Below are 13,507 nucleotides of genomic sequence, written 5' to 3' on the forward strand. Positions count from 1 at the left end.
GCTCTCAGGACAGTTGTAAAGTTTTGCAATTAAATTTTGACTGTATTCTGATTTCTATAAACCTTAATTGCTTTTTTAGTAACTACTTTCCCTTAATCTTAATAGAGTATTAAACATTGTCCTGGGCATTACTTTTGCTCTTTCTGACATGGGCCAGACTATGTAAATCTTGGTTTCTTGGTTTTCCAGACCACTGGAGAGAGTCCAAGTCCAGCAAAGGCTCTGTAAACAATCCCATTGTGATGGGCATGGGAACCATGGTCTACTTTTCTCTAAGGATGGCTCCTTGGAGTTTGGAGTTACTTTGCTTTACAACCATTGCAAAATAAAACTTGGACCATAAAATTTTCCACTCACTTAGCAACAATCAAATCCAACTCATATCTCCAGCATTTATTTTACTGTCAGGCTTTACAGTACATTGCTAGTGTCAACCAGGCTAGGAAACCAGCTTATGATTACTGAAAATTTAGTGAGTGTTGAAAAGCTAGAATGGGGGAGTTGGGCGGTAGCGCAGCGGGTTAAGCACAGGCGGTGCAAAGCACAAGGACTGGCGTAAGGATCCCGGTTCGAGCCCCCGGCTCCCCACCTGCAGGGGAGTCGCTTCACAGGCGGTGAAGCAGGTCTGCAGGTGTCTGTCTTTCTCTCCCTCTCTGTCTTCCCTTCCTCTCTCCATTTCTTTCTGTCCTATCCAACAACACCAACATCAATAACAACAACAATAACTACAACAATAAAACAACAATGACAACAAAAGAGAATAAATAAATATTTAAAAAAAAATAAAGAAAAGCTAGAATGGTATCATCAGCAAAAACACCTGTGAATTCTGTGTTGCCTCCTGTGCTCAGAGGCCCCTCTGGGGTAAAGTCAGGTCAGCTGGCCAGCTCAGAAACGTGCAGGGGCAGAAGAAGGCAGGAACACAGAGAGAGCAGATGCTTGTCTGGCTCCAAGAATCCTTCCCAGGATGCATTGTTAGGGTTCTCAGATTCTAAAGGATACCATTCTTGAAAAGACTGCAGAGTTGTTCTGTGCTTCTGAGATTGGTCAGGTCAAGGTAGGCCGAGTCTTGAGTTCTCTCTACAGCCTTATGGTGAACAACACCTTCGTGCCTCTGCCCTGTCGTGCCTTAGGGAGGTAGTCCCCTCCCTTCCCAGTAAGACAATGACTGTCTAAGTCTGCACTCTGGCAGTGTCCTCAACTCTTGGTCTGTATAAGCTAGAACAGGTTGGGGGGCCGGGTGGTGGTGAATCTGGTAGAGTGCACATGTTAGCATGCTGAAGGACCCAGGTTTAAGCCCTTAGTCCCCATCTGCAAGAGGGAAGCTTCATGAGCAGGGGAGCAGTACTACAGGGTCTCTCCTTTTATGTTTTATCCTCTTTAGCTTTCTGTCTCTCATCCTCAAACCTCCCCCCGCCCCCCCCAAAAAAGAAAAAAATGGTGGCCAGGAATGATGGAGTTATGCAGGTACCAAGCCCTAGCAATAATCCTGGTGGGAAGGAAAGAATGGAGGAAAATCAAAAAGAAAGCAAAACCAGAGTGGGTTGTAACATGTGAGCTTCAAGGATGTGTGAGTTCATGTTTGTATTAGATCACTTCTGACCCCAGCGACTTTATCAAAGGAGAGGATTTATACCTATGCCGAGAGTTTCAATGTTTTTTGGTATGTGTCTTCCTTCTCCTCCTACAAACTCTCACGAGAAGCCAGCTCCTCAGTCAAACCTAAATGCTGTTTCGCTTGGCGATTATAATCGTAAGTGTAACCATTTATAACCAACCAAAGAACATGTGGGGGGGGAAATTGGAAATCAGGTTACACTGGAGAAGATTATGGAGGAAGGAGACAGGATAAAAAAAATTTTTAAAAAAGGGGGAGTTGGGCAGTAGTGCAGTGGGTTAAGCGCATGTGGTGCAAAGCGCAAGGACTAGCATAAGGATCCCGGTTCGAGCCCCCAGCTCCCCACCTCCTCTTCACAAGCAGTGAAGCAGATCTGCAGGTGTCTGTCTTTCTCTCCCCCTCTCTGTCTTTCCCTCCTCTCTCCATTTCTCTCTGTCCTATCCAACAACAATGGCACCAATAACAACAACAATAACTACAACAATAAAAAAATAAAAAATAAAAAAATGGAACAAGTTCCAAGGACAAATGACTAGATTTGGACATTGGTCAAACTACATTTTGATCTGTATTTTTCAAACACTTTTTCTACTGCTTTAAGAAACCATGTTTTTCAGAGGCAGACTGGGAGTATGGATCGACCTGTCAACGCCCATGTTCAGCAGGGAAGCAATTACAGAAGCCAGACCTTCCACCTTCTGCATCCCACAATGACCTTGGGTCCATATTCTCAGAGGGATAGAGAATGGGAAAGCTATCAAAGGAGGGGATAGGATACGGAGATCTGGTGGTGGGAATTGTGTGGAGTTGTACCCCTCCTATCCCTCGATTTTGTTAATGTCTCCTTTTTTAAAATAAATAAATAAACTAATAAAAAAACAGCATGTCTTTAAAAAAAAACAAACACAGAGCTCTCAACAGACACAAAACACTCTGAAAAACTGAGTGGAATGCAGCCAATTAAATAAAATACCACTTCCAATATGAATTCTTTATATTTGATAAATGTTCAGAAGGAGTGCTAAAGGGACATAAATATTTCTGATTAAACTGGTGATACTTGGTGAGATTTTCGCTAGAAAATATCCACTTAAAATGCAAAAGGGTCAGCAATGCATATTATTGTGGAATTAAGAGAACACAGTTTTTTTTTCCTTAGGAAAACAGTTATCACTTAAGAAATACTATTCAAAATATTAGCACTTAAAAAGGCAGATTGGAGTGCAGGGCATTTCAGAAGCAAGTAAAATATGACATTGAAGCAAGTTAATGTTAATTCACTAGAAATCATGATATTATCAAACTTTCTCCCTGCAGAGAATGTACAGTAAAAGCTTATCTCTTGCTTAAATTCATGTACTTACAGAGAGTATGTGAGCAAGATCTGTGTCTGACATACTTATACCCTATCTCATAACTGCTGCTTTAAGAAAAAAAAAAACACTTCTCCAAAACCCTACACTACGAAAAAACCATTTTCAGGAAATTTTATTTGGTCCATTGATCTAACAAGTCTGAATTCTCAAATCTTTTACCTTCAAGTTAAAAAGTGGAGCAACAAAACTCCAGCAAGGCATAAATAAGATATTAAAGTGTATATATATCCCCAGAAAAGTTTGGATTGGGAACAGCAAAAATTTCTAGTGCAAAAACTGCTTTTGCCAGCAAAGCTCCCTTTCTGGAATCAGAGGACTACAGTAAAAGTTAAAATTGGAACAGGATTAAGCAATGCCTCTCTCTAGTCAAGAGTTAATATAAGTGCATGCACCTTGGCCCAAATTATGTTCAATCGAGCAAAAGAGGGGAATTACAAGTGACAGTTCAGAAACAGCCAGAATTCCCTGATCTGAGGCAGTGCATTCTTCATGTGTCCTATGAGTTAGTTCTTTAGAGGTGTCATGAGCTGCAAGAAAGGACAACACATTTTGCACTATGCTTGCAACCTGCAGAAAGAGCACACACACATACACACAGTCACACACACACAGAGTCACACACACACACACAGAGTCACACACACACACACAGAGTCACACACACACACACACACACACACACACACACACAGTTACTTCCTTTTGGTTTGTCCTCAGGCTCTCAGTTCTCCTTCCCAGCCCCACTGTGACTCTACGTATAACATTTTGTGCTTTTGGATCTGAGCAGAGACTGGCCATTGTCTGTAGAGGTTTCCTCAGGTTCTACCACTGTGGCCTTTTGGACATCTGGTTTATCCTTTTTGAAATCAATAGTAAAAGAGTTCTGCATTTCTCAGTAAAAGTTACACACATGAAGAGCTAGTCTTTTGATGCATGTTTTTCTTTTTTCTTTCTTTTTTTTCTTTTCTCCTTTAAGGATCCAAGTTGAAAGCTCGTAGGAGGACATCCAAATCACCAAGATTAGCCGCCTGAAAGAGTTCAGGCTGGTCCATCAGGGAAAGTGCGATTCTGAGGGCGGCCCAGATATTCCCAGAGATGGCAGGATGAGGGACTTGCTGTTGGTTCCTGCTCTTTCTTTGCAAACTGAGGGCAGTGAGGAAGTTGCTGACTGCTTCTCTAAGAGGTTGGGGGAAAAAAGACATTTAATAATTAGGAAACAAATTTCAGAGCTAGCAAACTGAAAAGATAAAAACATATTCAGGCGGTAGCGCAGTGGGTTAAGCGCACATGGCGCAAACCGCAAGGACTGGCATAAGGATCCAGGTTCAAACCCCCGGCTCCCCACCTGCAGGGGGTTGCTTCACAAATGGTGAAGGTCTGCAGGTGTCTGTCTTTTCCCTTCTCTCTATTTCTCTCTGTCCTATTCAACAACAATGACATCATCAATAACAACAATAATAACTACAACAATAAAATAACAAGGACAACAAAAGAGAATAAATAAATAAATATTAGATAAAAACATATTAGGCCATCTTATTAGAAAGTCTCAGCCCCGCCAGTCTATCTTGGCGTTACTCTCGATCGCACTCTGTCATTTCACGAACATCTCATAAAAACTGCAGCAAAGGTGGGCGCGAGGAATCACATCATTGCAAGACTGGCCAGCTCCTCATGGGGCACAAGCGCTTCCACACTACGATCATCCTCTCTGGCATTATGCTATTCCACTGCAAGAATACTGTGCCCCAGTATGGTTCCGTAGCCCCCATGTCCACTTGGTCGATTCCAAATTATATTCCTCCATGAGGATAATTTCTGGAACCATCCGTTCCACCCCGGTTCCATGGCTGCCAGTTCTTAGCAACATCGCCCCGCCAGATACTCGTCGGGATGCGGCATCATCTAAGTTCATTTCCCACGTCTACGCTTGACCGGACCTGCCAATATACGCGGATATCTTCGCCCACCCTGTCCAACGCTTGACGTCCCGTCACCCAATCTGGTCCCCTATGCCTACACTGAACTTCTCTGTTCCAGTCTCTTGGAAACAGAGTTGGCAGTCAGCTGAGGTAAAGAACAAACACCTCATCACAGACCCCTGCAAGCGTCAACCCGGCTTTGACCTAGCACGTTATGACTGGGCCCTCCTCAATCGCTATCGAACAGGCCATGGCCGGTGCACCGCTATGTTCCATCGCTGGGGAGCCAGAGACGACCCGAACTGCCCCTGCGGCTCCAGACAGACTATGACCCACATAGTCAACGACTGCCACCTCTCCAGATTCAAAGGAGGTCTCGAAACTTTACATCAGGCTCAACCTGACGCTGTTGACTGGCTAACGCTAGAAGGGCAAACGCTAGAAGAAGAATTAGAAAGTCTCCAATCACCTCTCTGGTGTTTTTGGATGATCAGCTAAGCAACTTCCTGATTCTGGCATTCTTCCGTGAAAAATCATTGTTAAATGTAGAGAAATGAAAAGGAGAAAAATAAAAGCAAATTCTATTTTAGGAACATCATGGATGTTCTGGGAGATGTTAACTCATGTATGTATTTGTTTCCCACAAGCCAGCAAGGGTTTGAAGACTTAATCCATTTGCAGAAGTGATCAGTGTAACAAGGATTTAGAAGAAACCGTGGGCCAAACTGGAAATAAAATGGCCTAAGTTTTCCTAGCACTGATAGAAAAATGGGTAACAACCGATGTTGAGCTGAGTTTAGAAGCAAGGCACTTGAGTTGAAGCCTGGTTATTTATTTATTTATTTGGATAGGACAGAGAGAAACTGAGAGGGAGAGGATGTTAGAGGGAGAGAGACACCTGCAGACCTGCTTCACAGCTTGTGAAGCGATGCTCCTGCAGGTGGAAAGCTGGGGGCTTGAACCAGGATCCTTACATGTCTACCTCGTACTATGTGCACTTAACCTCGTATGCTATCACCTGGCCCCTGAAGCCCAGTTATTTACTCTCAGGCAAGGTTCTATCTTCTCCAAGCCTCAGATTCCCTGGCTGTATAAGGGAGGAGAAAAGAAGTAATTTAAAAACCTGATGTGAAGTGTGACTGAATCAATTTATGAGAAAGCTCTTATTATTTAGGCTGATAGTCCTCCAGGAGAATCTGGGGAACCCCAGGGGCCAGTGAAATTCAAATCACTTTTCAAAATAGTACTGTGTTGTAATTTTACCTTTTCACTCTCACTTATGCAAAGTGGGATGTTTCCATGACTACATGGTCTGAGAAATTCCGTAAGATTGAGAATCTATCTACTACTAAAAAAGAGGTAAAGAAGTTTGACAAGAGGGGGCTGGATGGTGGCGCACCTGGTTGAGCGCACATGTTTGAGTGTGCAAGGACCTTGGTTCGATCCCTTAGTCCCCACCTGCAGGGGAAAGCTTTGTTGAGTGGTGAAACAGGGCTGCAGGTGTCTCTGTCTCTCTCCCATCCTATTGCCTCCCTCCCCTCTTGATTTCTGGCTGTCTCTATCCAATAAATAAATAAAGAAAAAAAAAAGAAGTTGACAAGAGTGCTAAAAATAGTGTCACTCTTCTCACTAAAGAGGTTTTTTTCCTTTTATTTTATTATTTTGGAGGATACTTCTCTTGCACAGAGTGCATACTTTCTGTTAACATGAAATTAATTTATTGCTATTTTTAAAATATATATTTTTAAATTGCCACCAAGGTTATTTCTGGGAGGTCACTGCCTGGATGCCTGCACACTGAATCCACTGCTTCTGGCAGCCATTTCCTCCCCCCCTTTTCTTCTCTTCTGATAAGATAGAAGCCAGCTGAGTGTGTGTGTGTGTGTGTGTGTGTGTGTGTGTGTGTAGGAGATAAACAGGAGAGAAAAGAGAGATATCTGTAGCTTTGCTTCACTGCTCATGAAGCCTCCCCCCTCATGAAACAGGTGGGGATCTGGGGCTGGAACCTGGATCCCTCTACAGAAGGGTTTGGCCATAGACCTATTAAACATCTGGTATTGGTAAGACACCTGAAAGTGAGGCTGGGTCTCTGATTCCAGTGTATGAGAATCATGTCTGCTGACTTATGTCCTTTGCTCTGTCTGGAAATGCAAGGGACTTGAAGAGTGGTTGTTGCAATCACCCCTCCTCTGGATTTCTAGCATGATCAAGCAAGGGAGAAGGCTTTGCAAACAGACATGCATGTGGGGTTTCTTTGAAAGGCCTTTCTGTTCCTTGATCACAGCAGAGGGACAAGATTTCCAGTTTCCTTGAGGCATCCTAGGATTGTACTCAGGCTGGGAGGGTGAAATCCTGGAGTCCCCCCATTCACTGGGTGCTCTCAGCCCCTCCCTTCATCGGTCTCACTGGTTTCTGGTGGATACGGAGAGAGGTAATAACAATCTCACTTGTTAGTCACATCAAACAACTTCAGATTTTTAATTTTTTTTTTTTTTTAATTTTGCCACCAGGGCTATCACTGAGGCTCAGTGACAGCATGAATCCACTTCTCCCAGTGCCCTTTTTTTTCTCTCTCTCTTCCCCCTTCTTCTCCTTATTTTTCTTCTTCCTCCTTTTTCTTTTATAGAAGGTTGAGAGATAGAAGAGACAAAGGGGACGGGGAGAAGAGATGCCTGCAGCACTGCTCCATGCTCATGAAGCTTCTCCCCCCTCAGCCCCCCTGCAGGTAGGAACTGGGAACTTGCACATGGTAATATGGATTCTCTACTAGGTCAGCCACCACTTGGCCCCTAACTTCAGATTTTGAGCCATGATGTCTAAATTTGTTTTCCATCTTGGTACCTAAGAGTCCTTTTGGAGACCTACAAAAATTATACATGTGTGAATAGTTTCCTATGCTATTCTCAAATTATTCATGTATATTGGCATACCTATTAGAAAGTTCATTTATTTCAAAACACCTCCCATTTTATCGTAACCTTTCCTCACACTCAAATTAAAAATAATAATAGCTCAACGCAACAAGTACCACCTCAGCATGTTTCACTTCAGACTGTGTCCAGAGACTTCAGGTGAGGAATGACAACCCTTCAGCTTCATTACTCGGGTGAGACCTTTCCTTTCATGGTATTCTCTAATTCCATTCCGGGTGGTTCACTTCCTAACGAAGTCCCAAAACCTAGATATAGACTAGGTCCTGTGAGACAGAGCTTATGTTCACAGGTATCCATAAATTAGGGCAAAATATATACCAGAAAGCAAAAGTACACAATAGTCTGCAGTGAGTATCCCCCAACATTTCATCTGTACTATTCTAGCATTTAGGTCCATGATTGGTCAACAATTTGTTTGGTTTTGTATGTTAACTCTCTTTTCAGCCACGAAGTTCCAGATGCTAGCATGATGCCAAGCAGACTTCCCTGGACAGACAACCCCACCAATGTGTCCTGGAGCTCTGCTTCCCCAGAGTCCTTCCCCACTAGGGAAAGAGAGAGACAGGCTGGGAGTATGGATCGACCTGTCAACACCCATGTTCAGTGGGGAAGCAATTACAGAAGCCAGACTTTCCACCTTCTGCATCCTACAAGACCTTGGGTCCATACTCCCAGAGGGTTAAAGAATAGGAAAGCTGTCAGGGGAGGGGATGGGATACAGAGATCTGGTGGTGGGAATTGTGTGGAATTGTACCCTTATCCTATGGTTTTGTTAATGTCTCCTTTTTTAAATAAATAAAAAAATTAAAAAATATTAATAGCAAAGGAATGAGATTTCTTCTCTTCATGAAAAAGGAGTTCTTTAAAAAAAAAAAAAAAAAGAAGCAGAGATTCTCAGGTCTCGGTATTACTTTGGAGCATCTGCCAACAAAGATATAGCGATTTAAGGTCCATCTAAGTTATACCCTGACAGCTTCCTGTCCTTATCTCAGTGTGCATAGTACTATGGCATGACTTGCGCTTGACTGCTTCTACAAAGTATGAGATTTTGAGATGATGACAAGTGTCATAGCTCAGTCACTTGCAGATTTTAAATGAACACATCCCAAGACTTTGGGGGGTAAGGAGACATTTGTACCAAATCTTGACTTTCTCCTGAGCTACAAATCTTTTGAAAGCTGTTATTTTTTTAAGTATACACTTATATCTCAAGTTTTACTTATTTACAGGATTCATTTAAAGTTTATGTCTCAATTGATGGCCATTTAGTTTTTAAAAATATTTATTTATTCCCTTTTGTCACCCTTGTTGTTTTATTATAGTTATTATTGTTGTTGTCATTGCTGGATAGGATAGAGAGAAATGTAGAGAGGAGGGGAAGGCAGAGAGAGGACGGGAAAGATAGACATCTGCAGACCTGCTTTACCGCCTGTGAAGCGACTCCCCTGCAGGTGGGGAGCCAGGGGCTCGAACCGGGATCTTTATGCTGGTCCTTGTGCTTTTGTGCCACGTGCGCTTAACCTGCTGCACTACAGCCCGACTCCCCATTTTTTTTTAAACTCTGGCAGCACTGGGGTCTCACTTATGCACAGTCTCACCACTCTGCGCTGGCTTTTTCAGAGAGGAGAAAGAATGATATATGGGGGAGGGGGACGACACCACAACACCAGAACTTCCCCCAAGGCCACAGTATTCACAGTATTCTCATTTTACACCTGGGCTCAAATCCAGGTCATGCTCACGGCAAGGCAGGCACATGACCAGGCAAGCTACCATCCCTCCTTTTTTCCTTAAAAAAAATCACTAATTTGGGAGCTGGGTAGTGGCACATCTGGTAAAGCACACATAACTACAGTGTCTAAGGACCTGGGTTCAAGTCCCTGGTCTCCACTTGCAGGAGAGAAGCTTCATGAGCAGTGTTGCAGCTGTCTCTCTTTCCCTTCCCACTCAATATATTTCTGTCTCTATACAAAATAAGGAAATAATAATAATAATAATAATAAGTGGAAGCAACGTCACGGCTGCTGTCAAAGTCTGAGGAAGCCAGGACCAAACTGAAACTATTCATCCTTTTTGTGTAATGGTGGAGGTGACATCATGTCTGTTGCCAGACAAAGTCCAAACAGACTGGAACCTACTGAAGAGCGGGAAGTTCTAGACTAAACCGAAGCTATTTGTTTTTAATTACATTGATAATTTGAGGACTTATTGGCTATATTGCAAATACACAAATACTACCTGGGGACTACAGAAAGAGATCCCCAGGGGAAGTACACAGTGACAATAATTATGGCAGTGAGTGTGACAAGGCTAAAAATGGCCTAGGAGAAAAAGCTGCTGTACCCATTGAAAGGTTTTCAGAAAAAGAGCTACTTGTCACCACTACAGCTTCTCAATCTGCTGGACTCAGACCAGAAGCCAAAATTACGGGTTGCTTATAGTATGAGTAACAGACTGTGGTCTTCACCTAACTATAAAGAGGCCTTATTGCTTATCACCCACAGACCCCTGCCTTCACTTACAGGTAACTGGTATATATAGATAGTAGTTGTGTAGTTAAACAGCTATGTAAGGGTTTATGGGTAGAAGTTAGTAAATTTTCATATAGGCAAAAGTTAGTGAACTCTCATAACTCAAAGGTTAACCAGAAGAGCATGTGTACTTACTTTACAGCAGAAGATTTCTTTAGGTGGACAGCCTACTATGATCTGGTTAGACCCTCCAAGTATGGGTTAAGAAGAAAAACTATTAGATTTAGCTCCAGGGAAAAATGTTTATTCATACAGAAGGTCAGAACAGGGAGATGGTCAAAACACAGATGATCATTTCAACGTAGATTTAGACTACTCCAGACCAAGGAAACTTTCAAGGGTAGATTTAGGCTACCCCAGACCCAGGAAACTTTCGAGGGGAGATCAGGATGCCCCAGACCTAGGGAACTTTTTAAAGAAAACATACCTATAATAATAATGTTGTTGTTGTTTAAGGTTATTCCTGATGTTAATGAAAACAATTATACATGATGTCATCTGTATCCTTGATGTTAATGAAAATAATCTTACATAATATCAACTATATCCAGGCAAAAAGTGTTTAAATAATAAACCTCTGAAGACAGAGGGCCGAGATGCTTCTCTCCTGCAGGTAAAGCAGCTGACGTGTCTCTCACTTCATTCATCTTGCCGACTCCCCCTTTCCTTCAGGGACTCTTAATTACTTTTGCTGGGGCCGGCTCCCGGCAAATAATAATAACCCAGTAACTTTATTTGTGAATCTGATGTAGCTATCCTGGATATGTGGTTGTGCTTTGTTAAAAATTGGCCCCAGGACCTTCCTTAATTATTTTTCTGGACCCTTGTACTCTCTATCCGTACACCCCTGAAGTTTCTTTTAATATTTTTTTCATATGTGGAACATGAGGGGATTGAACCTTTATGCTTCCCAAAGAAATTCACCTGCAAATGTTAAAAACCCGGATGACTGACCTTGACTTTGACTGACTGAATAAAAATATCGGGGCTCAAGGGAAGCCCTAGTATCTACATTTCACAAAGATATCCCCCGCCCCCACAGGATTTTTATTATTATTATAATTTTTATTTATAAAAAGGAAACACTGACAAAAACCATAGGATGGGGGGGCGGTAGCGCAGCAGGTAAAGTGCACGTGGTGCAGAGTGCAAGGACCTTAAGGATCTCGGTTCAAGCCCCCGGCTCCCCACCTGCAGGGGAGTCGCTTCATAACTGGTGAAGCAGGTCTGCAGGTGTCTATCTTTCTCTCCCCCTCTGTCTTCCCCTCCTCTCTCCACTTCTCTCTGTCCTATCCAACAACGACATCAACAACAATAATAATAACCATAACAACGATAAAACAACAAAGGCAACAAAAGGGGGGGGAATCCTCCAGGAGCAGTGGATTCATGGTGCAGGCACCTAGCCCCAGCAACAACCCTGGAGGCAAAAAAACCAAACCAAACAAACAAAAAAACCCCCCATAGGATAAGAGGAGTACAACTCCACCCAATTCCCACCACTAGAACTCTATCCTATCCCATCCCCTGATAGCTTCCCTATTCTTTATTCATCTGGGAGCATGGACCAGGGGACATTATGGGGTGCAGAAGGTTTAAGGTCTGGATTCTGTAATAGCTTGACCGCTGATAGGATTATTGATCTCCAGAGAAAGTTTGGCTCCTGCTTCTAGTCGGCCTCCGGACCTGAAGAGGCCCATACTCACCAGCAGAGGGAGGCCTGTCCCCACAAAAGGAAGCGTTTTCACTGGGCCACAGCCTGCAGGTGGTTCACCCCCAATCCTGAGCAGGTGCCTGGGCTCTCAGCGTGTTGCCACACTCACCTGTAGGCGCCCAGGTTGATGCAGCTGATGCCCAGGTTGTACCTGGACCGGATGAAGCCGGGCTGGATCTCGAGAGCACGCGTGTACGCCTCCACCGCCTCCTCGCTGCGGTCTCCATTCGCCAGGGTCGCCCCCAAGCGGTTCCATAACGCATAGTCCTGATGACAAAACCAGAGCAGTAACACCTGGTACAAAGCCCCAACACAGTGCATCCCCATATTCCCTGTGGCAGAAGGATAATGGAGGGCAATGTATCCGTGGACAGGGGCCGCGATGTGGAGAGTGACTCAGAAATCTTTATGGTCAATTTTGTGAGATGACTTTCATTCAACAAAGGGCTGTCAAATTATATATGTATAAACGATTAAGTATTAAAAATTCAACTAAAATAAAATATTTTATTTACTTATTGGATAGAGATAAAGAAAAGTTGAGAGGAAGGGAGAGGATGGGGAGAGAGACACCTGTAGCAATTCTTCACTACTTGTGAAGCTTCTTCCCCCATGCAGGTGGGTACCAAGGACTTGAACCTGGATCCTTGAGCATGGTAACATGTGTGCTCAGGTGTAACACCGCCTGACACTCTCATCTTTCTTTCCTTCTTTCTTTCTTTCTTTCTTTCTTTCTTTCTTTCTTTCTTTCCTTTCTTCCTTCCTTCCTTCTTTCAGTTTTTAAAATTATTGACAACTATATATCTTAAGTACCAGTTACCATGAGATGCAAGGAAATAAAGTGTAACAGAAACGTGCAGTCTGTGAAACTTAGGTGTTTTGTTTGCTACCAGGGTTATTCTGGGGCTCAGTGTCTTCATGATGCCACTATTCCCAGTGACTCCTCTCTCTCTTGACTTTCTCCTTTTTTCTTTTCTCCTTTTTAATTTTGTTTAAATCTTTATTTATTTGATAGAGACAGCCAGAAATTGAGAGGAAGGGAAGATAGAGAGAGGAGACAGAGAGACACCTGCAGCACTGTTTCACCACTTGTGAAGCTTTCCCCCTACAGGTGAGGACCGGGGGCTCGAACCCAGCTCCTTGCGCACTGTAACATGTGTGCTCAACCAGGTGTGCCACCACTCGGTCCCCCCTTTCTCCTTTTTTTTTTTTTTTAAATTTATTATCTTTATTTTTATTGGATAGAGACAGCCATAAATTGAGAGGAATAGGGAGATAGGGAGAGAGACAGAGAGACACCTGCAGCCCTGCTTCACCACTCATGAAGCTTTCCCTCTGAAGGTGGGGATCGGGGGCTCAAACTCAGGTCCTTGTGCGCTCAACTGTGCGTCACCATCTGGCCCCTCTTCTTTT

At 43.3% G+C, this 13,507-nt stretch overlaps 1 protein-coding gene across 7 annotated transcripts in view; it reads right to left on the bottom strand.

The window, feature by feature from the left end:
* Window positions 1-378: 378 nt before the first annotated feature.
* The window catches only part of PEX5L (peroxisomal biogenesis factor 5 like), a 208,635-nt gene continuing 195,506 nt past the window's right edge, over window positions 379-13,507 (bottom strand). For all 7 annotated transcript variants that reach the window (XM_060172018.1, XM_060172016.1, XM_060172015.1 and 4 more), the window contains 2 exons: window positions 12,204-12,361; window positions 379-4,170 (listed from right to left, as the gene is read on the bottom strand). In XM_060172018.1, coding sequence (XP_060028001.1) covers window positions 3,966-4,170; window positions 12,204-12,361 — 363 coding nt within the window. In that variant the 3' untranslated portion in view covers window positions 379-3,965. The remainder of the gene's footprint in view (window positions 4,171-12,203; window positions 12,362-13,507) is intronic.

The sequence above is a fragment of the Erinaceus europaeus genome, chromosome 14 (assembly GCF_950295315.1).
Source record: "Erinaceus europaeus chromosome 14, mEriEur2.1, whole genome shotgun sequence".
In the NCBI taxonomy this organism is placed as follows: Eukaryota; Metazoa; Chordata; class Mammalia; order Eulipotyphla; family Erinaceidae; genus Erinaceus; species Erinaceus europaeus.